We start from the raw sequence: 26685 nt of genomic DNA, 5'->3' as shown, positions 1-26685 counted from the left end.
TTCCGATACCTGGGGGTCCAGGTGGCCAGGAACTGGGGAACCCTGCATAGACTTAACCTGACGCGACTGGTGGAGCAGATGGAGGAGGACTTTAAGAGGTGGGATATGGTGCCGCTATCGCTGGCGGGCAGAGTGCAGGCAGTTAAAATGTTGGTCCTCCCAAGGTTTCTTTTCATGTTTCAGTGCCTCCCCATTCTGATCACAAAGGCCTTTTAAAAAAAATAGACAGGAGCATTACGAGCTTTGTGTGGGCAGGAAAGACCCCGAGAGTAAAGAGGGGGTTCCTGCAGTGCAGTAGGGACAGAGGGGGGGGGGGGGGGATGTATGGGTTGTGGATAGATTTTTCTTGTAAATGGTAGTTATCCCACCTTGTTTTGTTAAATTGTTAATGCTGCTTTTTGTTTTTTGTTGCCTTCTTTTAGTAGTGGTTTTGTAAAAATTCTGTAAAATGTTGAATAAAAACAAGTTTTTTAAAAAAAGGATCCATAATATCCAGGTTTAGATTAATCAAGTGACTCTCTCAGGTCTTAATGTCTTGTTTGATTTCACTTTGCTGTGTTTAAATCCTCCCCGTGTAACCCCCTGCAAAAGGAGTTTCCAGAATCCATCACTGTCAGTCCTGCTGAGTGGACAGAGCTCACCGCGCATGCGCCCTGCTGCACACTGTCCCCTATGAGGATGCTGGTGGTTAACTGGGGAAAGGCTCTGCAGGAAAACCTTCCCGCTCGGTGCAAATTCGGGAGCGGTAATTTCTTTTATTTTCTTTTTTTTTTTTTAAATAAATTTAGCGTACCCAATTCATTTTTTCCAATTAAGGGGTAATTTAGTGTGGCCAATGCAGCTACCCTGCACATATCTGTGTTGTGGAGGCAAAACCCACGCAAACACGGGGAGAACATGCAAACTCCACACGGACAGTGACCCAGAGCCGGGATTGAACCTGGGAACTCCGAGCCGTGAGACTGCAGTGGGGAGCGGTAATTTCTTGTTTTAGCTTTGAGACCTCCACTGGGTGTTTGTGAAGCCTCCCCTCCCACCCACTGCCCCTAACGCTGCCTCCACTTATCCGCCTCCTTCCGCCGGAAGATGAGGCAAACCAGGGTCTGTCCCTGGACATGAGCCGCACTGCGCATGCTCCACATCACAATACCCGGGGAGTGATTGACGGCAGCTCCCGACCAATAAGAAGAAGGGGCGTGAGAGGAGGACCGAGTGGGAACGACTGGTCTTCCAAGCAATCGGAGCTAATGATTGAGGCTGATTCCGGATCTCCCTCATTGGCTGAGACTCTGCATCTTTTTGAGTTCTTCCCATTGGCCACGTGGGCGCGGGTTCCGCAACCTCATTTCCTGCCTGTGAGGCATTGACCAATGGGAGGAATTGGAGGACCGGATGGACTCTGGTCCTCCAGCCAATCAGACTGTGGGCTTTGTGTGAATGAAGATTGAGCTTCACACTGGCTGAACCTTCTTCCTGTGTCAAACCTCTGAGGAAAATACTTTCTTTTCACTTCAATGGACTTTTTAAGATTCCATTGACCCTTCTACAGAACTGTTACAACAAGGGACAACAAACTCTGTTTCTTTACTCAATCTCAGTCACAAAGAAGCTCCACAAGCTCCTCACACTTCTTGTTAGTGGTGAGGATGGAAGAGACAGGGGAGAGCGAGAGTACGTCAAAAGGATCTAATTTGTGTCAGAGATATTTCAAAAATGTCAGCACTCTTCGTATTTAACACGATTCTGATTTAGTTGACTTTTAGCCAGAATATTAGCCCCTGTAAATGGGCTGGAGTTTGTCATCAGCAGAAAGAGACCCAAATGAACATGGTTCAGTCCTGAACGTGAGGAACAGCAAAATCCAATCACTGTGGTTACTTGTGGCCTCATTTGTGTCTCAGCAGGTGGGATGAAGTGGTGAATCCCTTCCCACACTCGGAGCAGGTGAATGGTCTCTCCACTGTGTGAATTTGCTGGTGCTTCTGCAGGGTGGATGACTGAGTGAATCCCTTCCCACACTCGGAGCAGGTGAATGGTCTCTCCCCAGTGTGAATTCGCTGGTGGATTCGCAGGGTGGATGACTGAGTGAATCTCTTCCCACACTTGGAGCAGGTGAATGGCCTCTCCCCAGTGTGAATTCGCTGATGTACAGTGAGGTTAAATGATTGTCTGAACCCAGTCCCGCAGTGAGAGCACCTGAACGGTCTCTCGCCAGTGTGAACACGTTGATGGTTCATCAGTTTCCCAGAACTTTTACAGCACTTCCCGCAGTCTGGACATTGAAACGGTCTCTCATCAGTGTGAACTCGCTGGTGACTCAGCAGGTGGTCTGAAATAGTAAACCCCTTCCCACACTGTGAGCAGGTGAATGGTCTCTCCCCAGTATGAACTCGCTCATGTCTTAGCAGGTGGGATGACCGAGTGAATCCCTTCCCACACTTGGAGCAGGTGAATGGCCTCTCCCCAGTGTGAACTCGCTGGTGTGTGGACAGAGTGGATGACTCAGTGAATCCCTTTCCACACTTGGAGCAGGTGAATGGTCTCTCCCCAGTGTGAACTCGCTGGTGATTTCGCAGGACCGATGACTGAATGAATCCCTTCCCACACTTGGAGCAGGTGAATGGTCTCTCCCCAGTATGAACTCGCTCATGTCTTAGCAGGGCCGATGACTGAGTGAATCCCTTCCCACACTTGGAGCAGGTGAATGGTCTCTCGCCAGTATGAACTCGCTCATGTCTTAGCAAGGCCGATGTCTGAGTGAATCCTTTCCCACACTTGGAGCAGGTGAATGGTCTCTCCCCAGTGTGACTGCGTCGATGAGTTTCCAGCTGGGATGGGGAAGTGAATCCTTTCCCACAGTCTGCACATTTCCACGGTTTCTCCTCAGTGTGACTGCATTTGTGGCTTGTGAGGCCTGATGATTGACTGAATCCTCGTCCACACACACTACACGTGTACGGTTTCCCCGCACTGTGAACGATGTTCTTTCCTTCCATGTTCAAAATCAGCTGATATTCAGGATATGATAAATTGAGGACTCTGTCAGATCCGGATGTGATGTTTTGGTTTGAGATTCCCGACCTTTGAAGCCTCCCCTTCGAACACCCTGTGAAACTGATTGAAAACAGAAAATAGGGAGTGAGAGAGAACCCACAAAAGCAGGTCATCAAATTGAGCTGAATGAATCTGTTCATTTGTGGGGCCGGTCTGGGAAAAAGTGACCATGAAAACGGCTGAATTGTTACAAAACCCAATTGACCTCTTTGGGAGGAGAGAGAAAGAGGTGAAGAGGGATTTTGTATATCTACAAGACATATTAAGAGAGTAGTTCGCAAAGCAAATTCGATTTTGAGCTTCATACAGTCAGATTGATACTGAAACTATGCTTCTGGTGGCACGGTGATGAGCACTGCTACCTCACAGCGCCAGGGACCCGGGTTCAATTCCGGCCTTGGTGACTGTCTGGAGTTTGCATTTTCTCCCCATGTGTGCGTGGGTTTCCACCCGGTGCTTAGGTTTCCTCCCACAGTCTAAAGAGCAAATTAGGTGGATTGACCTTGATAAATTGCCCCATAGTGTATCGGGATGTGCAGGTTAGGTGGGGCTATGGGGTTACAGGGTAGGAGTGTGGGCCGAGGCAGGGTGCCCTTTCAGAGAATCACTGCAGACTCGATGGGCCGAATGGCCTCCTTCTGCACTGTAGGAATTCTATGGTTCTAATTCTATTATATGAATCTTTACAAAGCTCTGGCACCACTCTTCAGGAAGCAAATGAGGTTGAGGGGAGATTTGATTCAGGGACACAGGATTATGCCAGGTTTCGATCAGGTGGACAAAGAAACTCTGTTTCCATTCACTGATCGTACAAGCAGTCGGGACATAGATTTAAAGTTTTGGGTAAAACCTGGATTGAACGATATAAGATCCTGAGGGGTTTTGACAGGGTGGATGTGGAGAGGATGTTTCCTGTTGTGGGAGAATCTGGAACAAGGGGGTCACTGTTGCAAAATAAGGGGTCACCCATTTCAGATGGGTGACAGTGCGGAGACTGCACGTTCTCCCCGTGTCTGTTTGGGTTTCCTCCGGGTGTTCCGGTTTCCTCACACAGTTCAAAGACGTGCAGGTTAGGTGGATCGGCCATGCTAAATTGCCCCTTCATCTCCAAGGATGTGCACGTTGGGTGGGGTGGACCTGAGTGGGGTGTTCTTTCACAGGGTTGAGTCCGCTCCAGTCACAGCCGGACTCTGCACACGTGCGAAGTTGTGTAATGTGGATCATGCACATTCTCAGCTGCAGTGCATGTTGGGTGATTAACCCACCATTGAAATCTATATTGGGATATAAATCATGCTTTGCAAACTGATTGTGACTGGTAATATTGGGCCAACGTAACAAATGTATGAAGTCAATTAATACAGCACCTAAATAGTACGGGCCCTCCACCACAGTTCTGTCCTGGGTGTGATTGACAACAGTGAGATGTGAACTCATTGGGGTCTCAACGGGTTAGGGTGAACAAGTGATTTTTGTCCCCATAGACCGAACTGTTAAACTGCCCCTCACCAATAACAATGAGCTGAAATTGGATCAAATAGTCTGAGCTTTTAAAGTTGGAGTGTTGACCAGTGGGAAAACTGAGGAAATCCCTTTGCACATGTGAAGTGTGTGAGTGATCTCCCTCTGAACTGCTCCTGAACTGCACATTAGATTAATTAATGACTAACTAATATTCATTCTCTTCCAGTGGAAACATCTTCCAATTGTCCATCATATCAAACCTTTTCATAATCTTACAGGATCAGGTCACTCTTCATTCCCTTTTCCAGAGAAAAGGTTTACACCCTGTCCAATCTTTCTTGCTGGGTATAACCTGCCAGTTCAGGCATAATCTAAATATCTTTTCCTGCATCTTCTCCAGTCCTTCTAGATCCATTTTATGATGTGGAGACTTTACCTAATCTGAGCAGCAAACTCAAAGTTGCCCCCAAATGCCTGGATGTTGCAGTATTTTAATCATTTTACCATTAGCTGAATATAAGATGGGACAGAAGAAGCAGATCCAACGGGTCTGTACCACTGTAGAGCATCTACAAACTTGCCTCTTCCCCTTACTGCTAAACCAGGTTAAAGTCCAACAGGTTTGTTTCAAATCACTAGCTTTCGGAGCACAGCTCCTTCCTCAGGTGAAGAAGCATTGCTCCGTGATTCGAAACAAACCTGTTGGACTTTAACCTGGTGTCGTAAGATTTCTTACTGTGCTCACCCCAGTCCAACGCCGGCATCGCCACATCATTACTGCTAAACAGTTGACTTTTTCACTCTTAACCTGTCCGTGATGACATTAAGAATAATGTGTCAGAGAAAGACTGGATTTCAGCTCGGTGACACGAGGCTAGACTAAAGTTTACTTCATAGGATTGTTGAGCTAATGTCTCCATATTATAAGATGGATCGAGAAGGCCCGGAGAAGAAGCAGGAGAGTATGCCAGAATGATGTCTGAACGGGCAGGTTACACCCAGCAAGAAATGCTGAGGCCTGATGAGCCGTATGGTCTCCCCCCGCTCCATTACTTGTGTCCTTATGAACATCACTGTAAATCTTTCCACGCAGAAACAACAGATGCAACAACCACCATTTCATCTCCTTCATTCCCATATTCTAGGATTCCAAACACACTGCAGGGGCTGGTTTAGCACACTGGGCAAAATTGCTGGCTTTTAAAGCGGCCCAAGGCAGGCCAGCAGCATGGTTCAATTCCCGTACCAGCCTCCCCGAACAAGCGCCGGAATGTGGCGACTAGGGGCTTTTCACAGTAACTTCATTGAAACCTACTCGTGACAATAAGCGATTTTCATTTCATTTCACTTTCCAGATGACACAGTGCTACTCAGTATCGTGCTCACGATTTGGTCTCCCCTCCACTGAGGAGATAAGTCTGGATTGGTGACTGTGGAACATCACCATTCAGCCTGCAAGCATAATCCTGAGCTTCTGATCATTTAATATTTTAATTCCCTGCCCCATTCCCACTGTCCTCGGCCTCCTGCACTGCTCCAATAAAGCTCAAAGGAAACTCGAGGAACAGAACCTCATGAAAATGAAATGAAATGAAAATCGCTTATTGTCACAAGTAGGCTTCAAATGAAGTTACTGTGAAAAACCCCTAGTCGCCACATTCCAGCGCCTGTTCGGGAAGGCTGGTGCGGCTCATCCTTGATCAGCCAATTTCCAACCTTCCAGACACAACATTCATTTCAGTAATTTCAGATTATAATCATCACTCCGATATTTTTCGACAGTTGGTGCTGGTAACGGTTCTGCTGTTGCCATTTATACCTCACCTGGACCTGTCTTTTATTTCTTCTCTTGTCCTATTAGTTTACCTACTTGCCTTATTGTCACCCAGTTTTGCCTTGCATTGTTATCCTCTGTCATTAAAAAAAAAATGGAAGTGCCCAATTCTTTATTTTCCAATTAAGGGACCAATCCCTTGGCGTGGCCAATCCACCTACTCTGCACAATTTTGGGTTGTGGGGTGAGACCCACGCAGGGAGAATGTGCAAACTCTACACAGACAGTGACCCCGGGGCCGGGCTCGAACCCGGCCATGAGGCAACAGTGTTAACCACATTGACTGTTAATCACATCTCCAGCAGACATGCTGTCTGCAAACATTACCCAGGTTTTAATAATATTGTGGAAGGAGAAACGTTTGTCTTCTGTCTGTGGGAAAATATTTCAAATATCAGTGTGACTGGAAAACAATGAGACCGCCCTCCACCCCCCCGCCCCGCCCCGAGTGAGTGTCCCAGTGAAAATGAAAATCGCTTATTGTCACAAGTAGGCTTCAAATGAAGTTACTGTGAAAAGCCCCTAGTCGCCACATTCCGTCGTCTGTTCGGGGAGGCTGGTATGGGAATTGAACCATGCTGCTGGCCTGCCTTGGTCTGCTTTAAAAGCCAGTGATTTAGCCCTGTGCTAAACCAGCCCCGAGCTGTGAACGGACTATGGAAAGAACTTTAACCAGTTACACAGTCTGAACAAGTCACACCATTCTTTGTGAGGAGAAACTGTACACATCTTCTGTGTGTGGACCTGGAGAGGCCCCAGCATACCGGCACCATGGAAATGTGGCGACAGTGGGAAGGGATTCAATTACACATCCCATCACAAAACTCATCAATGGAGTCACACAAGGGAGAGGCCGTTCATCTGCTCCTTGTGTGGAAAAGATTTCATTCAGTCACAACACCTGCAGTCACACCAGCGTGCTCACTCCAATAAGAGACCTTTAGAATGTTCTGACTGTGGGAAGAGCTTCAAAAGCAGAAAGAACCTGATGCAACCCTCACACTCACACTGGAGAGAGGCCGTTCACCTGCCCCATGTGTGAGAAAGGATTCACTCAGCCATCCACAATGATGAGGCACCAGCGGGTTCAAACTGGGGAGAGGCCATTCACCTGCTCTGTGTATGGGAAGGGATTGACTCGGTTAAGCACCCTCGCTGCACATAAGACCATAAGACATAGGAGCGGAAGTAAGGCCATTCGGCCCATCGAGTCCACTCCACCATTCAATCATGGCTGATTTCAACTCCATTTACCCGCTCTCTCTCCATAGCCCTTAATTCCTCGAGAAATGAAGAATTTATCAACTTCTGTCTTAAAGACACTCAACGTCCCGGCCTCCACCGCCCTCTGTGGCAATGAATTCCACAGAGCCACCACTCTCTGGCTGAAGAAATTTCTCCTCATCTCTGTTGTAAAGTGACTCCCTTTTATTCTAAGGCTGTGCCCCCGGGTCCTAGTCTCCCCTGCTAATGGAAACAACTTCCCTACATCCACCCTATCTAAGCCATTCATTATCTTGTAAGTTTCTATTAGATCTCCCCTCAACCTCCTAAATTCCAATGAATATAATCCCAGGATCCTCAGATGTTCATCGTATGTTAGGCCTACCATTCCTGGGATCATCCGTGTGAATCTCCGCTGGACCCGCTCCAGTGCCAGTATGTCCTTCCTGAGGTGTGGGGCCCAAAATTGCTCACAGTATTCTAAATGGGACATCTAAATTGAACATCAACATGTTCACATTCGTAAATGCCCTCTTGTTATGAATATGACAAGTAGGAGCAGCACGGTAGCATTGTGGATAGCACAATTGCTTCACAGCTCCAGGGTCCCAGGTTCGATTCCGGCTTGGGTCACTGTCTGTGCGGAGTCTGCACATCCTCCCCGTGTGCGCGTGGCGTACCTCCGGGTGCTCCGGTTTCCTCCCACAGTCCAAAGATGTGCAGGTTAGGTGGATTGGCCATGATAAATTGCCCTTAGTGTCCAAAATTGCCCTTAGTGTTGGGTGGGGTTACTGGGTTATGGGGATAGGGTGGAAGTGTTGACCTTGGGTAGGGTGCTCTTTCCAAGAGCCGGGGCGAAACCCATGCAAACACGGGGAGAATGTGCAAACTCCACACGGACAGTGACACAGAGGCAGGATCGAACCTGGGACCTTGGCGCCGTGAGGCCACAGGGCTAACTCACTGCGCCACTGTGCTGATCATAGAATTATCATAGAATTTACAGTGCAGACTCGATGGGCCGAATGGCCTCCTTCTGTACTGTTAATTCTATGAGCAGCACGGTGGCGCAGTGGGTTAGCACTGTGGCCTCACGGCGCCGAGGTCCCAGGTTCGATCCTGGCTCTGGGTCACTGTCCGTGTGGAGTTTGCACATTCTCCCCGTGTTTGCGTGGGTTTCGCCCCCACAACCCAAAGATGTGCAGGGTAGGTGGATTGGCCACGCTAAATTGCCCCTTAATTGAAAAAATGAATTGGGCACTCTAAATTTTTTTATTTTCTTTAAATGAATATGAGAAGTACATGTGAGTTCAGACACACCAACACACTCATGTTGGAGAGAGTCTGGTCACCTGCCCTGTGTGTGAAAAGGGTTCACTCACAGCACCTATTGTGAGACCAGAGAGTTTACATGTGATTGTAGGGGTGGGATTCTGCTGTTCATCACTTTCACTGTTCCTGTTTGGAGCAGTCTGTGCGGAGTCTGCCCGTTCTCCCGTGTCTGTATGGGTTTCCTCCCACAAGTCCTGAAGGACGTGCTGTTAGGTGAATTGGACATTCTGAATTCTCTCTCTGTGTACCCGAACAGGCGGCAGAGTGTGGTGACTAGGGGATTTTCACAGTAACATCATTGCAGTGTTAACGATTCGAGTCCAATGATTCTTTGACATTGGACTCCCTACAGAGGAGAACGTGCAGATCTGCCTACAGATGCTGCCAGACCTGCTGAGATTTTCCAGCATTTTCTCTTTCGTTTTGGGCCGGAAAGTAGAGCTGAGTCCACAAAAGATCAGCCATGATCTCATTGAATGGTGGAGCAGGCTCGAGGGGCCAGATGGCCTACTCCTGCTTTTAGTCCTTATGTTCTTATGTTTCAGATTCCAGCATCCGCAGTAATTTGCTTTTATTCAGATTTATACTGTTGGGATGGAGAGGGGAGGGGGTGGGGGGTGGGGAGCAGAACATTGGGGCTGGATAGAGGGCCGGCCAGCGGTGAAGGTTGACAAAGATGTCATGGAAAGACAAAGGGAATGTAAATGCCAGTCATCAAGGCTGCTAATCGTGCCGCATTCAGATATTAGAATGTGTTAATGGCAGAACAAAGGTAAGCAGTGTTCCAAAGGACAGTAGGAACAGGGAGCAGATTGCTCAGGAGCTGGGGGCAATGTTATGGGGAAAACTTATCAGTGGAAGGTGCTGAAGGGGGAGGAGAGAGTTCACAGTCTGAAGTTGTTGAACTGACTGTTAAATCCACATGTCTAATCGGAGGGGGAGGGGCTGTTCCTCGGCTTTGCGCTGGGCTTCAGGGGAACATTGCAGCACGCCAAGGTTGGACATGTGGACCGGAGAGCAGGTCAGTGAGTTGAAATAGCAAGCGACAGGAGGGTCTGGCTCCAGCTTGTGGATGGAGCGAAGGCGTTCTGCAAAGCGGTCACCCAGTCGGCACTTTGTCTCTCCAATGTAGAGTAGATGGCATTGGGATCAGCAAATGCAACAGGCCAGATTGAAGGATGTCTAACAGTAACTGAATCAGAGGAAATGCCAGAGACATAACTGGACCAGCTTTTTGAAAAATTCAGTCTTCATGATGGAGAAACAGGAAAAGCCACTCAGGGAGATGAGGAAATCCAGACTCAGTGCGGATTTGCCGTTACCCCTCCTTTCTTATACATGAACGGTATTTAGGCTACAGAATATATCATACCCAGAACAAAGAGGGTCAAATATAATGAACATATTCTTAAATCTCTGACCTGTGATTGTGTATAAAAACTGACTGTGGTCAATCTCACAATGAACAAAACTTGTATTACCCAGTGATTCGATTTATTTTCTCTGTCAGTCATGTTTGCAATTAAGTGCTGTATATTTTAAAGTCTCGATTTCAAATCAGGACATTACTTTCAAATAATATTAAGTTTGGAGTCATGGAACATTAAAAAAAAACAAATTTAGAGAACCCAATTCATTTACCCAATTAAAGGGCAATTTAGTGTGGCCAATTCACCTACTCTGAACATCTTTTGGGTTGTGGGGGTAAAACCCATGCAAACACGGGGAGAATGCATAAACTCCAGATGGACAGTGACCCAGAGTGGGGATTGAACCTGTGACCTCAGTGCTGTGAGGTCACCATGCTGCCCTGAGCCATGGAACATTACTTGATTGAACAGAAAGTATTCATAGAATCATAGAATTTACATGCAGAAGGAGGCCATTCAGCCCATCGAGTCTGCACCGGCCCTTACAAAGTGCACCCCACTCAAGCCCACGTCTCTACCCTATCCCAGTAACCCCCACTTATCCTTTTTGGACACTGAGGGCAATTTAGCATGGCCAATCCACCTAACCTGCACCTCTTTGGAATGTGGGAGGAAACCGGAGCACCCGGAGGAAACCCACGCACACACGGGGAGAACGTGCAGACTCCGCAGACAGTGACCCAGCCAGGAATCGAACCTGGGATCCTGGAGCTGTGAAGCAACTGTGCTAATCACTATGCTACCGTGCTTCCCCAAATTGCTGAACAAATGCTTTAACATTTTGAAGTGCAGACTAAGTTCTGTATCTTATATTCTTGTCAGTTGAGACATCTGCTGGGGTTCGATCCTGGCCCAGGGTCACTGTCCCTGTGGAGTTTGCACCTTCTCCCCGTGTCTGCGTGGGTTTCGCTCCCACTACCCACAAATGTGCGGGTTAGGTGGATTGGCCACGCTAAATTGCCCCTTAATTGGAAAAAAAGTAATTCGGTATTCCGAAATTAATTTTTTTAAAGTTGAGACATCTGTCTCATTTAGTGTGAGGAAAGTTTGCACAAACTAATTTTGAAACTGAATATTACCTGAATGTTCAGGACGCAATGAGAAGAAAAAAGATGTTCCCATTTTGACACAGTGCACAACAGAATTTAATGGGTTTACAGATGCAGATGATCAAATTTAATCACCATTTCAAACATGTCTAAATATACAATAAAAGCAACTTACTGCGGATGCTGGAATCTGAATCAGAAACGCAAATACTGGACACTCTCAGAAGGTCTGGCAGCCTCTGTGCAGAGAGATGGCAGCTGTCGTTTCCAGTCTGGATGAATCTTTGTGAAATCTGGAGAACTGGAAATAGGGTCAGATTTAGACTGTGGCGTGTGGAGAGGAGTGTGTGTGTGTGTGGGGGGGGGGAGTGGGGCATTGGGGCTGGATAGAGGGCCAGCGATAGGTGGAGGATGACTGTGATGTCTTGGAAGGAAAGACAAAGGGAATGCAAAAGGAGGTGATCAAGGCTAAGAAAGGTGCTGATAGTGGCGCATTAAGAGATCAGAATGTGTTAATGGCAGAACAAAGGTAAGCAGTGACGCAAAGGACAGGAGGACCAGGGAGCAGATTGCCCAGGTGGGGGGGGAAGGGGACAATGGTGAGGGGAATGTCCCTTATTCGAAACATTATTGACGTTACTCGTCTAAATTTGCAGATGAGTTGTATCCTTGCTATTTGTTGTTCAATAGTTAAGCGAATACATTATCTTACACCCGCAAAGTTTCAAATGATACCCTGCAAAATACTCTGATGTATTGATGTACTCGGATACTGGCAGGAATCGCAGTCCGAGTTCACACGTGTTAACTCTGAATGGTTTTCTAATGTGCTGACATTTTATGATTCTAATGTTGGATCGATTTCGCTGCCACTTGTCTAAGTTTTCAGTTGAATGGTACTCTGACAATAGAAGGTTCTTCAGTGCAATAAGGACGCACAGTTTACTATTCTCGGCCAGTGCGCTGAGCGCTGTTCCCTGTTTCTGCAGTGTGGTGATTATCAAGTTTGCTTTACACAAAGGCTTTAAAACCGCACAGAAACATTGTCAAACTCCATTCATTTCCGTGTGTGGAAAAGTTACATGATTGACATTTTCATTATTCATTTACACCAATCTTGAATTGCCCTTGAATTGAGTGGCTGAGTTAATCTGCCGCGTGGAACCCTGGTCCCCAGAGCTCCAGCCTGGTTTACTGGTCTGGAGCCAATTACACTATTCAACCACCAGCCACTCCCCCATTGAATCCACCATCCAATATTACCTGAATATAATATCTTACAAGCACGTGTCATTTGCCCTGACATGTACCTCAAAATGCATTCAGGAGAAGCTGAAAATTGCCGGTGCACTGAGCAGGAACATAGATGCTCCTATTTTGACTCGGCACAAATATTAACAGTTCATTCAATGGCGACAAATGCAGGTCAGAGGCTGGGAATCCTGCAGCGAGTAACTCGCCTCCTAACTCCACAAAACCTGCCCACCATCTACAAGGCACAAGTCAGGAATGTGATGGGATACTGTCCACTTGCCTGGATGGGTGCAGGAACTCACCAACGGCATCTTAGACAGCGCCTTTCAAACCCAAGACCCCGACACCCTGAAAGTTCCCTTCCCAGCCGCTCCCCATCCTGGCCATTTTCACAGTAACTTCATTGCATTGTTAATATAAAATTACTTGTGACAATAATTAAGATTACTTGGAAATATATCGGCTGTTCCTTCACTGTCACTGGGAAATAAGCCTGCAACTCCCTCCCTAACAGCACTGTGGGTGTACCTACACCAATGGACTGCAGCGGTTCAAGAAGCAGCTCACCACCACCTCCTCAATAGCGAATAGTCCTGGGCAGTAAATGTTGGAGCGGCCAGCGAGGTTCACATCCCCGAATGGATAAAATGAAACTGACAGACAGCTGCCTGAATTAGTGAATGGAGATAAGTGAATGTCCACTCACATAGACAAGCTTTTCGAAAATGTATCGATTGTCTCGGGAACGTATTGATTCCCTGCAGCGTGAGCTCAGCTTCTCAAAGCAAACCCAATGTGAATGAATCCCGCCATCTGCACCGAAAGAAATGAACAAAATCTTTGGTTTGGTCAGTAAGCAAGAACATCAAAGGGTCCGTCCGGAATTTGAACCCGCGTCCTCTCACATTTTCATGTGATAACAAACCAACTGAGGAAAGACTGCGGTTCTCGGCCTCAGAGTGAAGTTAACATCGATTCAGAGAATAATTACACCACAGAATGAGGCCATTCGGGCTGCCGTGTCTGTGCCAGCTCTCTGTCAGAGCAATGGAAGAAACAACGAAACAAAAGATGTGTCTGGAGGAGCTGTCAATGGCAGATTGATCAACAACTGTCGCCCGGACACAAAGAACAAGTGGAAACAAGATTCAAACCCAAATCTGCGATGTAAGGGCACACAGAATGGGGGCAGCATTTACAGTGTGAAACTGTTCCACACACTCTGAGTGTGAAAGCTGTAAAGAGCCCAATGGAAAGAGGCGCTGCTGTTCCTCGAGTGTCTGTTGAGTTTCTTTCGAACATCTCAGGAGGCCGAGGTCCGGGAGGTCAGCGTTAAGATCCAGCTCTCCAGTCAGTTCAATTCTCCACTTTGGATATTTGATCAATTCCATCCCAACAAACTCCTGCTCAGACACTATCTCCCTGAACAAATTTCCACTCCAATATAAACTCACTAATGACTCCTGCACTTTGACACTCTCTGCCTAACAATAGGTTTCAGTCTGTCTGACTTTCCTGAACCTTTCATTCCCTATTCAGTGGAATGTTAAAGGCAGGAAATGACTCACACTCTGCTAATTGTAACTCCGGGTATACGAGTAAACTCCGGTCAAATGGGAATGAAAGTGACGTTTTCCAGCTCTGTCAGTCCTCTTGCTGCCTCAGGCAGGATTAAAATTGGTTGTTGGAGATCAATCATCTCAGCTCCAGAACATCACTGCAGGAGTTCTTCAGGGTAGTGTTATTCACCCAGAGATAGTAATAATAATCTTGATTATTTTTACAAGTAGGCTTACATTAACACTGCAATGAAGTTACAGTGAAAATCCCCTAGTCACCACATTCCGGTGTCTGTTCGGGTACACAGAGGGAAATTCATAATGCCCAATCCACCGAACAACACATCTTTCTCGACATGTGGGAGGAAACCAGAGCACGCGGAGAAAACCCATGCAGACACAGGGAGAACATGCAGACTCCGCACAAATAGTGACCCAAGCCAAGCCTGAGGAATTAGCCTCCACAGAAAGTCATTCATGCCAAAACATTTTATGTTTTCAAGAAACAGTCAAATTCAGCACTGAAGGTGATGGGGCAAAAGGATATGCGGGGAAGGCGAGGTCAGGTTTTGATCGGATGATCAGCCAGGATCATCATGAATAGTGGAGCAGGCTCGATAGGCCAAATGGCCTCCTCTTGCTCCTATTTTCAATGTTTCTGTGAACTATTCCCGCCCTCTCTGCCTTGTTCAAGAGAAAAACAACACTATAGGGCTCGTCCGGGATTTTAACCCGGGACCTGTCGCAAACTTCAACACTGAAAAACCCGAAGTGGGAATCATATCCCTAGACCAACTTTCTGGGATCGATGTGAATCAAAGGATGCTTTAATTGCAATCCAAAGCCGAATAGAATTCTGCGTCAAAGGGCCAATATGCCGTAAAAATCCAGCGGCATTTGTACACAGGAAAACAAAGCTCATTTTCAGCTCCGTGACCTCTCTTCTTAGCTCCAGACCATCGAGGGATGAAGACATCTTTGTTTTCCCCTCACCAGCATTCATCATCACACAGCTCCAGGTTATCAATGGGTGGAAAATATCTGCCCAACGTTGCAGCTTGACCACAGTGTCAAACCTTGCAGTCTCTTTGTGCTTCACATCTTTCATTGCGGAAGCCCAATTCAGCTGAAAACACAGTCACGTGGCAGAGAAACTGATCTAACATCAGAATGTCAGAGCAGATTAGGAGCCATTCAACATTTCACACAGTGAACTCTCTCACTGCAATGTGTCCAATTTCTATTCTGTTTCTGCTTATCCGGGTCCTACTCGCTGTGGAGCTGAGAATGAGCGAATCATTGATGAGTTTATTGGAGCCTAATAACTTCATAGCTTTCTCATGAGTTTGATTTAGATACATGGTCTGTCAATTTTGATGTTTCTTTTAAATGAATATTCAATCAGTAACACAGGTGTGTGAACTCACCGGATGTCACTGGTTTTCAACGTTTTGGTTTAAGTACCCATTGATAACCTGGGACTGTGACAATGAATACTGTCTGGGACAAAACTAGCGAGAGCTTTGTCCTGATGGTATCGGAGTAACCACCTTTCTCTGAATAGCTGACCAGTTGCACCACAATGATTGAGTCTTTCCAATCGACCAGTCAGCCACTTTTAGCAATATTTTTAACATTACTTTATCTCCCATTGAACAGTGTGTAACGGGTGGAGTGGTTTTCCCTGAAGGTGTTGAGCCAGGCAGTGCCCATCTTCTCCAATGCCTGTAACATTGAGGATGCTACATCAATCATCTACTCTATCACATCAGAATAACCGCTTAATTTGCGTAAATGGTCGCAATAGTTTACCTGTTGAGTTTATTAATTCATTTCAATTGTGGAGCAAAATAGTTTTTCTTATGTTGGGATGCTTCGATGGCGCTGCTGTTACCCAGCATCCCCTGCAGGTGTGAATTCGCCCGATTCACTGTGCGGGAGGTCAGTGCGCATGCGCAGTGCTGTATTCTCCGGAACATGCGCAGTGTCACCTTGTTCAGAGGCGGGAGAGGTTTTTGTTCATGGGAGAGAGCGGGCGGGGCGGAGGGAGGAATGAAGGGAGGTGAGGGTGGGGAGGGAGCGGAGGCTTCATAAACACCCAGGATAGATCCCAAGCCCAAATATGACCCAGCAGGTCCGGAGTTTGTAGCTCGGAGGCTTTTTCCTGGGAATAGGCCCAGGTTTAAAAACATCTTACGAAGTCTTACAACACCAGGTTAAAGTCCAACAGGTTTGTTTCGATGTCACTAGCTTTCGGAGCACTGCTCCTTCCTCAGGTGAAGGAAGAGGTCTGTTCCAGAAACACATATATACACAAATTCAAAGATGCCAAACAATGCTTGGAATGCGAGCATTAGCAGGTGATTAAATCTTTACAGATCCAGAGATGGGGTAACCCCAGGTTAAAGAGGTGTGAATTGTACCAAGCCAGGACAGTTGGTAGACAACGTTGGCCGAGTCGCACGAGTATGTACCGCGTACCTGGTGGGTGGTGTTCTCACGTGTAATAGTGGTATCCATGTCGATGATCTGGCACGTCTTGCAAAGATTCCCATGACAGGGTTGTGTGGTGTCGTGGTCATTGTTCTGAAGACTGGGTAGTTTGCTGCAAACAATGGTTCGTTTGAGGTTGCGCGGTTGTTTGAAGGCAAGTAGTGGGGGTGTGGGGATGACCTTGGCAAGATGTTCATCGTCATCAATGACGTGATGAAGGCTGTGAAGAAGATGACGTAGTTTCTCCGCTCCGGGGAAGTACTGGACGACGAAGGGTATTCTGTCGGTTGTGTCCCATGTTTGTCTTCTGAGGAGGTCGGTCCGGTTTTTCGCTGTGGCGTGTTGGAACTGTCATTGATGACGATGAACATCTTGCGAAGGTCATCCCCACACCCCCACTACTTGCCTTCAAACAACCGCGCAACCTCAAACGAACCATTTTTTGCAGCAAACTACCCAGTCTTCAGAACAGTGACCACGACACCACACAACCCTGTCATGGCAATCTCTGCAAGACGTGCCAGATCATCGACATGGATACCACTATTACACGTGAGAACACCACCCACCGGGTACGCGGTACATACTCGTGTGACTCGGCCAACGTTGTCTACCTCATACGCTGCAGGAAAGGATGTCCCGAAGCGTGGTACATTGGCGAGACCATGCAGACGCTGCGACAACGAATGAACGGACATCGCGCAACAATCACCAGGCAGGAATGTTCCCTTCCAGTCGGGGAACACTTCAGCAGTCAAGGGCATTCAGCCTCTGATCTCCGGGTAAGCGTTCTCCAAGGCGGCCTTCAGGACCCGCGACAACGCAGAATCGCCGAGCAGAAACTTATAGCCAAGTTCCATACACATGAGCTCAACCGGGACCTGGGATTCATGTCGCATTACATTCATCCCCCACCATCTGGCCTGCGAAATCCTACCAACTGTCCTGGCTTGGTACAATTCACACCTCTTTAACCTGGGGTTACCCCATCTCTGGATCTGTAAAGATTTAATCACCTGCTAATGCTCGCATTCCAAGCATTGTTTGGCATCTTTGAATTTGTCTATATATGTGTTTCTGGAACAGACCTCTTCCTTCACCTGAGGAAGGAGCAGCGCTCCGAAAGCTAGTGACATCGAAACAAACCTGTTGGACTTTAACTTGGTGTTGTAAGACTTCGTACTGTGCTCACCCCAGTCCAACGCCGGCATCACAACATCATAAAAACATCTTGTTTCAGCAGGAGCAGTGCGCATGCGGCACTGTTGTTCACATAGACAGAGGGGCGGGGCTTCAGGATCCCAGTGACCAGGAGAGAAAATCGCTGAGTCTTCATTTTCATCTCAATCTGCACCCAGCAGTTCCAACCTAACAGACCTGAGTTAGGGATGGACAATGTGCGGTGGGGCGAATGCACGGCAGTCCGGTGAACAAAAAAGATAAGATTAGAATTACAACTAGAACATTCGTCTCATTAAGTCTGCTCCCTATTTGATCATTTGATTCCCATTCACCTCTCTGCCATTGTCTAACTTCCTCTATCTCTAATAGTGGATTAATTCCAACCATGTTTGGTATTGAACTGTTTTTCCTGTCAACTGTTTCTAAATTAGGTTTCCATTCCATTCCATCCCTTGGCGATGTGCTGCTGATTTACCAGCTTGACCTTCCCATGGTCAGGAATTACATTTTCTGCACTAGATATAATTTCTCTTTCAATTCTGAGCTTACTTTGACCAACAGATTCTGTACCATTTCTATTCCATATAATTAATTCTGCACATCATTAAATATTGACTCTGTTTCTCTCTCCACAAACACTGCCTAACCTGCTGTGTTTTTCCAGCATTTTCTCTTATTTCACATTTCGAGCAATGCAATATTTTTGCAGGAGTTTCATACAAAATTATATCTAGAAACAGATGGGCCAATTAAGAAACGGTCTGTATGGGGTTGGTGGCAGAGATCGGACCCTTTCCTCCAGTGCAATGATTGCATCACAGAGAGAGGCCATTTAGCACACACAGTTGCAAACCCATCTTGGGGTGAAATATACCATCATGGTTGTGAACAATCATGTTGAGCCTCAGATAGTTACCATGGAGAGAGATGGAATCAGAGGCGAAGGATTGACAAGGACTGAAGACAATGGCTTCAGTCTTGTCAATATATTAAACATCTGTTTGTCCAACACTGGATGTCAGACAAGTCAGGAAGGTGTGTGATAAGAACAAAGAAATGTACAGCACAGGAACAGGCCCTTCGGCCCTCCAAGCCTGTGCCGACCATGCTGCCCGACTAAACTACAATCTTCTACACTTCCTGGGTCCGTATCCCTCTATTCCCATCCTATTCATGTATTAGTCAAGATGCCCCTTAAATGTCACTATCGTCCCTGCTTCCACCACCTCCTCCGGTAGCGAGTTCCAGGCACCCACTACGCTCTGTGTTAAAAACTTGTCTCGTACATCTCCTCTAAACCTTGCCCCTCTCACCTTAAACCTATGCCCCCTAGTAATTGACCCCTCTACCCTGGGGGAAAGCCTCTGACTATCCACTCTGTCTATGCCCCTCATAGTTTGTAGACCTCTATCAGGTCGCCCCTCAATCTCCGTCGTTCCAGTGAGAACAAACCAAGTTTATTCAACCGCTCCTCATAACTAATGCCCTCCATACCAGGCAACATTCTGGTAAATCTCTTCTGCACCCTCTCTAAAGCCTCCACATCCTTCTGGTAGTGTGGTGACCAGAATTGAACACTATACTCCAAATGTGGCCTAACTAAGGTTCTATACAGCTGCAACATGACTTGCCAATTCTTATACTCAATGCCCCGGCCAATGAAGGCAAGCATGCCGTATGCCTTCTTGACTACCTTCTCCACCTGTGTTGCCCCTTTCAGTGACCTGTGGACCTGTACACCTTGATCTCTCTGACTTTCAATACTCTTGAGGGTTCTACCATTCACTGTATATTCCCTACCTGCATTAGACCTTCCAAAATGCATCCTCACATTTGTCCGGATTAAACTCCACCTGCCATCTCTCCGCCCAAGTCTCCAAACAATCTAAATCCTGCTGTATCCTCTGACAGTCCCCATCGCTATCCGCAATTCCACTAACCTTTGTGTCGTCTGCAAACTTACTAATCAGACCAGTTACATTTTCCTCCAAATCATTTATATATACTACAAACAGCAAAGGTCCCAGCACTGATCCCTGCAGAACACCATTGGTCACAGCTCTCCAATTAGAAAAGCATCCTTCCATTTCTACTCTCTGCCTTCTATGACCTAGCCAGTTCTGTATCCACCTTGCCAGCTCACCCCTGCTCCCGTGTGACTTCACCTTTTGTACTAATCTACCAGGAGGGACCTTGTCAAAGGCCTTACTGAAGTCCATCTAGACAACATCCACTGCCCTACCTGCATCAATCATCTTTGTGACCTCCTCAAAAAACTCTTATCAAGTTAGTGAGACACAACCTCCCCTTCACAAAACCATGCTGCCTCTCACTAATACGTCCATTTGCTTCCAAATGGGAGTAGATCCTGTCTCGAAGAATTCTCTCCAGTAATTTCCCTACCACTGAAGTAAGGCTCACCGGCCTGTACTTCACTGGATTATCCTTGCTACCCTTCTTAAACAGAGGAACAACATTGGCTATTCTCCAGTCCTCCGGGACATCACCTGAAGACAGTGAGGATCCAAAGATTTCTGTCAAGGCCTCAGCAATTTCCTCTCCAGCCTCCTCCAGTATTCTGGGGTAGATCCCATCAGGCCCTGGGGACTTATCTACCTTAATATTTTTTAAGACGCCCAACACCTCGTCTTTTTGGATCTCAATGTGACCCAGGCTATCTACACACCCTTCTCCAGACTCAACATCTACCAATTCCTTCTCTTTGGTGAATACTGATGCAAAGTATTCATTTAGTACCTCACCCATTTCCCCAGGCTCCACACATAGATTCCCTTGCCTATCCTTCAGTGGGCCAACCCTTTCCCTGGCTACACTCTTGCTTTTGATGTACGTGTAAAAAGCCTTGGGATTTTCCTTAATCCTATTTGCCAATGACTTTTTGTGACCCCTTCTAGCCCTCCTAACTCCTTGCTTAAGTTCCTTCTACTTTCATTATATTCCACACAGGCTTCGTCTGTTCCCAGCCTTTTAGCCCTGACAAATGCCTCCTTTTTCTTTTTGACGAGGCCTACAATATCTCTCGTTATCCAAGGTTCCCGAAAATTGCCGTATTTATCCTTCTTCCTCACAGGAACATGCCGGTCCTGAATTCCTTTCAACTGGCACTTGAAAGCCTCCCATTCATGTGAGATGTTGATTTGCCCTCAAACATCCACCCCCAATCTAGGTTCTTCAGTTCCCGCCTAATATTATTATAATTAGCCTTCCCTCAATTTAGCACATTCACCCGAGACCACTCTTATCCTTGTCCACCAGCACTTTAAAACTTACTGAATTGTGGTCACTGTTCCCGAAATGCTCCCCTACTGAAACTTCTACAACCTGGCCGGGCTCATTCCCCAATACCAGGTCCAGTACCGCCCCTTCCCTAGTTGGACTGTCTACATATTGTTTTAAGAAGCCCTCCTGGATGCTCCTTACAAACTCTGCCCCGTCTAAGCCCCTGGCACTAAGTGAGTCCCAGTCAATATTGGGGAAGTTGAAGTCTCCCATCACTACAACCCTGTTGTTTTTACTCTTTTCCAAAATCTGTCTACCTATCTGCTCCTCTATCTCCCGCTGGCTGTTGGGAGGTCTGTAGTAAACCCCCAACATTGTGACTGCACCCTTCTTATTCCTGATCTCTACCCATATAGCCTCACTGCCCTCTGAGGTGTCCACCCGTAGTACAGCTGTGATATCCTCCCTGGCCAGTAGCGCAACTCCGCCACCCCTTTTACATCCCCCTCTATCCCGCCTGAAACATCTAAATCCTGGAACGTTTAGCTGCCAATCCTGCCCTTCCCTCAACCAGGTCTCTGTAATGGCAACAACATCATAGTTCCAAGTACTAATCCAAGCTCTAAGTTCATCTGCCTTACCCGTAATACTTCTTGCATTAAAACATATGCACTTCAGGCCACCAGACCCGCTGTGTTCAGCAACTTCTTCCTGTCTGCTCTGCCTCAGAGCCACACTGTCCCTATTCCCTAGTTCTGCCTCAATGCTCCCACCTTCTGACCTATTGCTCCTGTGCCCACCCCCCTGCCATACTAGTTTAAACCCTCCCGTGTGACACTAGCAAACCTCGCGGCCAGGATATTTATGTCTCTCCAGTTTAGATGCAACCCGTCCTTCTTATATAGGTCACACCTGCCCCGGAAGAGCTCCCAGTGCTCCAGATAACGGAAACCCTCCCTCCTACACCAGCTGTTTAGCCACGTGTTTAGCTGCTCTATCTTCCTATTTCTAGCCTCACTGGCACGTGGCACAGGGAGTAATCCCGAGATTACAACCCTAGAGGTCCTGTCTTTTAACTTTCTGCCTAGCTCCCTGAACTCCTGCTGCAGGACCTCATGCCCCTTCCTGCCTATGTCGTTAGTACCAATATGTACAATGACTTCTGCCTGTTTGCCCTCCCCCTTCAGGATACCCTCTACCGGTTCGGAGACATCCTGGACCCTGGCACCAGGGAGGCAACATACCATCCTGGAGTCTCTTTCACGTCCACAGAAGCGCCTATCTGTGCCCCTGCCTATACAGTCCCCTATTACTATTGCTCTTCTGCACTTTGACCCTTCTGAACATCAGAGCCAGCCGTGGTGCCACTGCTCTGGCTGCTGCTGTTTTCCCCTTCAAGGGATACTTGGAGGTGATGGCTTTCCTATTTACCTGCAATCCTGCTCCTTCTAGGTGGTAGAGTTTGAGGGTGTGGGAGATTCTGTGAAAGTTCTCGATGAGTTTTAGAAAGGTAAAATCCTTCTCATTCTCCCACCAACTATGCCCCCTGCCCCTGCAACCTCAACTCTCCCACTACTCCTCTTCTCCTCCCCCTACCTTGTTCTCTCCTCAAGCAGAGGTCCGGGTCTGTGCAGGCCCAGATCGGGAGGCAGGATCCCTTCCCTGAAGGACATTAATTAACCAGTTGGGTTTTTATGACAATCCAGTAATTTTCATAGTCAATTTTCCCCAGTGCCGGCTTCACAAATTAGCAGAATCATTCAGCTGAATTTCACAACCTGCCTTTGTGTTTTTGTGGGTTCTCTCTCACTCACTTTGTTACCGATTTAAATCAATTTCTTAAGGTTTGCAGTTGGGAAACTGAAACCAAACACCACAGAAGGATCTGACAGTGTCGCACAATTTATCATAACTTGAATATCATCAGATTTTGAACATGGAAGGAAAAAGCACTGATCACAGCGGGGAGAAACCATATACGTGTCCTGTGTGTGGTCAAGTCTTCAGCCGATCTTCTGCCTTTTGAGACACAAGCATAGACACACTGGGGATAATCCATGGAAACGTGAGGACTGTGGGAAGGCATTTAGTTGTCCATCTGACCTGGTAATCCATCGAAGCAGTCACACCGGGGAAGAGACCATTCACCTGCCTTCAGTGTGGGAAGGGATTTACTCAGTCATCCAGCCTGCTGAGACATCAGAGAGTTCACAATGGGGAGAGGCCGCTCACATTTTCCGAGTGTGGGAGAAGATTCACTCTGTTATCCAATCTGTTAGGACACCAAAGTGGTCACACTGGGGAGAAGCCGTTCCCTTGCTCTGTGTGTGGGAAGAGATTCACTCGTCATTCCACCTGATGGCTGAGCAGCTAGTTCACACTGGGGAGAAACCATTTACCTGCTCCGAGTGTGGGAAAGGGTTCACTCAGTCATCCCACCTGCTGAATCACCAACAGGTTCACACTGAGGAGAGACCTTTTAAATGCCTGATCTGTGAGAAGTGCTTTAAAAGCTCTGGGGAACTGGTGACCCATCAACGTGTTCACACGGAGGAGAGACCTGTGCTCCTGCTGTGGGACTGGGTTCAAGAAATTAGCTCAACTCACCGAACACCAGAGAATTCACACCGGGGAGAGGCCGCTCACCTGCTCGGAGTGTAGGAAGGGATTCAATCGTTCATCCAACCTGCTGGCACATCGACGTATTCACACCGGGGAGAGGCCATTCACCTGCTCCAAGTGTGGGAAGTGATTCACTCAATCATCCAATCTGCTGAGACACCAACGAGGTCACAAGTGATTATGGTGATTGGATTTTGCTGTTCATAACATGAGGGACGAGGGTGGCACAGTGCACAGGGGTTAGCACTGCTGCCTCAAGGCAGCGAGGACCCAGGTTCGATCCCGGCCCCAGGTCACTGTCTGTGTGGAGTTTGTACATTCTCCCCGTGTCTGCGTGGGTCTCACCCCACAACCCAAAAGATGTGCAGGGTAGGTGGACTGGCCATGCTAAGTTGCCCCTTAATTTGGAAAAAAAAAAGAATTGGGTACTCTAAATTTATTTATTTTTGAATCACATGAAGGAGTGAAGATGATTCACTGGTTTCTGTTCCTGCTGATGTTAATAAACATCAGCCCAGTTATAGGGGTTAATATTCTGCGTACAATACTAATAAAATCAGCCTTGTGTTAAATACTGTGTGTTGAGTCTTTTTAATATCTCAAACCTTTTTCTCCCTCCCCTGTCCCTCCATCCTCACCCCCAACAAATGTGAGGAGCTCATCGAGCTTCTTTGTCACTGAGATTGGGCAGGGTTTTCCGGTTCTCCCGGGCATGCTTTCCAGTGGGGGAGGCACATCGCCATTGGCCGCCAGCAGATCTTCCGGTCCCTCCGAAGTCTCTGGCGTTTTGTGTGGTTCACCCATCCCGCCGTGTGGGAACTCACCGTGAGGGGGTTGGCCATTGGTGGGTCTGGAAGCTCCAGCCAGCAGGAAGGGCTGGAAAATCCCACCCATTGAAACAATCCGATCAGTTGATTCTGCTGCTCCTCTTCCATTAAACCACTCAGTAAAACTGCCTCGAAAGTCCTTTCTTGTCCAAGTTCTGAACTCACATCTTTCCCCTCTTTTTCTGCTATCTCCCATCATGCCCTCTCAGAGATCATCTTGTCTGTGAGAATTATCCTTTGACCCGATTCTCACTAAACTGCTGAACATCCATTTCCACAATCTCCCCATTTCCATGGTATCTCCATGGAGTCAGTGTCTTTGGGCCTCTCCTTTGGACAATCAGTTGAAGCTCGCCCACACACACAACACATGGATGGTTTCTCTCCACAGTGAATGGTGTGTTTTTTCAGGCTGTGTAACTGGTTAAAGTTCTTTCCACAGTCAGTTCACTGCAGTACTCTCACTCGTGTGTGTGTGTCTCGGTGCTTTTCCAGTCACACTGATGTTTGAAATATTTTCCCACAAACAGAACAAACATTTTTCATTCCACATTTATCGTCTGAGGATATTCAGGTCCTGATCAATTCAGTGACACTGTCGGATCTTAATGTGATATTTGGTTTGTGTTTCCTGTCTGAAAATCTTCTCCTAATGCCCTGTTAAAGGTGTTTACAAAGGTCACACTGTCAATACAGGATAGAAATTCAGAACAGACAATCCCAGCTGCTGGGGAACCTTTCTTTTCTGTCTTTCCCCAAAGCTGTAAATTCCCGTCCCACTCTCCCTCCCCCCTGGGGCTGAAATCCAAATAAAGTATTAGATCATTATTTCTGTATCTTTTACTAAAATATACTTTGTAAGTCACTTCATTCATGACTTGTGACAGACATTAATCTGAATCACCCTGGCTGACCAGATAGAATAACAGATGTTAACCTTGCGTCCAGAACTGACTGTGTGGAGATTTGATGAGCAATCGCGAAGGTTGTTTCTCCAAATCTTCCATAGATCATTGATCATAGAATTTACAGTGCAGGAGGCCATTCGGCCCATCGAGTCTGCACCAGTTCTTGGAAAGAGCACCCCATCCAAGGTCAACAACTCCACCCTATCCCCATAACCCAGTAACCCCACCCAACACTAAGGGCAATTTTGGACACTAAGGGCAATTTATCATGGCCACTCCACCTAACCTGCACATCTTTGGACTATGGGAGGAAACCGGAGCACCCGGAGGAAACCCACGCACACACGGGGAGGATGTGCAGACTCCACACAGACAGTGACCCAAGCCGGAATCGAACCTGGGACCCTGGAGCTGTGAAACAATTGTGCTATCCACAATGCTACCGTGCTGCCCAAGGTTACCTTTGTTCTTCCTCTCCCTCTCGAACTAAGTTACACTGGATATCTGTGTCAGTGCCCATTCTGGTTTCTGGTTCTCTTCCTGCTGACTAAGAAACTCCAATCAAATATGGAGAGGACTGAATCCAGGGTGTTCGGTCCCAGCTCTGATCCTGGACTCTTGCACACCCCCGATTCTAATTACTCCACCATGGTTTTAAGTTCCCTCGGCCCCAAGCACTGAATTCCCTCCCTAAACTTCTCCGACTCCACCTCACTCACCTCCTTGAAGACTCTCTTTAAAACTCACCTCTTTCATCCGGTTTTTGGTCACCTGTCCTAATATCTCCTTTTGTGTCTGGGTGTCTCACTTTGTTTTATAATGTTCCTGTGAAGTTGACTGGGGTGATTTATGATGTTAAAGGTGTTATATAAATAGAAGTTGTTGTTGTTGACTGTAACCCTGACCTCCTGATTTACATCCCATTGGTTTCACAACAAACTCTATCTCTGATGTTTTGCCCCCTGCGGGTTTGCAGCCTCTATAAAGCCGGCGGCCGTTCACTCAGGCCTGTCACCGGGAGCAGGCCGCAGCTGCCGCGCCGCTCGATGCAAACCCGGGCCCGGAAACTTCTTATTGGGGTTTGGAGCCTCCACCGGGTTTCAGTGAAACCTCCCGGCCGCGTCCTGCATCGGCACTGCGCATGCTCCAGCTCACAATGTCCGGGGAATGATTGACGGCTTCTCTGACCCAATAGGACGAGGGCAGGTTCGGA

The 26685-nt window shown here is 47.3% G+C and overlaps 2 protein-coding genes across 8 annotated transcripts in view; one reads left to right on the top strand and one right to left on the bottom strand.

Moving 5' to 3' along the window:
• LOC140418959 (uncharacterized) overlaps positions 1-26685 on the top strand; it is a 123697-nt gene that overhangs the window by 93677 nt on the left and 3335 nt on the right. The window lies entirely within an intron of this gene.
• On the bottom strand, positions 1566-26575 carry LOC140418955 (uncharacterized). 7 transcript variants are annotated; one of them, XM_072502641.1, is made up of 5 exons: positions 26220-26574; positions 23762-23888; positions 17886-18070; positions 11563-11688; positions 1566-3114 (listed from the first exon to the last, which is right to left on the bottom strand). In XM_072502641.1, exon 5 carries the CDS (start codon positions 2994-2996, stop codon positions 1887-1889), a length of 1110 nt encoding a protein of 369 aa, XP_072358742.1. In that variant the 5' UTR covers positions 2997-3114; positions 11563-11688; positions 17886-18070; positions 23762-23888; positions 26220-26574; the 3' UTR covers positions 1566-1886. The 7 variants fall into 7 exon arrangements, with proteins under 7 accessions (XP_072358742.1, XP_072358743.1, XP_072358745.1 ...); XM_072502642.1 differs by having other exon boundaries at positions 23762-23885; XM_072502644.1 differs by lacking the exon at positions 17886-18070.

Source organism: Scyliorhinus torazame, chromosome 5 (assembly GCF_047496885.1).
Source record: "Scyliorhinus torazame isolate Kashiwa2021f chromosome 5, sScyTor2.1, whole genome shotgun sequence".
NCBI classification, from domain to species: domain Eukaryota; kingdom Metazoa; phylum Chordata; class Chondrichthyes; order Carcharhiniformes; family Scyliorhinidae; genus Scyliorhinus; species Scyliorhinus torazame.
This window is presented reverse-complemented; position numbering and strand designations above follow the sequence as displayed.

Coding starts and splice junctions, on each gene's coding strand:
- LOC140418955 (XM_072502646.1), bottom strand. CDS start 2,996: ATGGAAGGAAAGAACATCGTTCACAGTGCGGGGAAACCGTACACGTGT.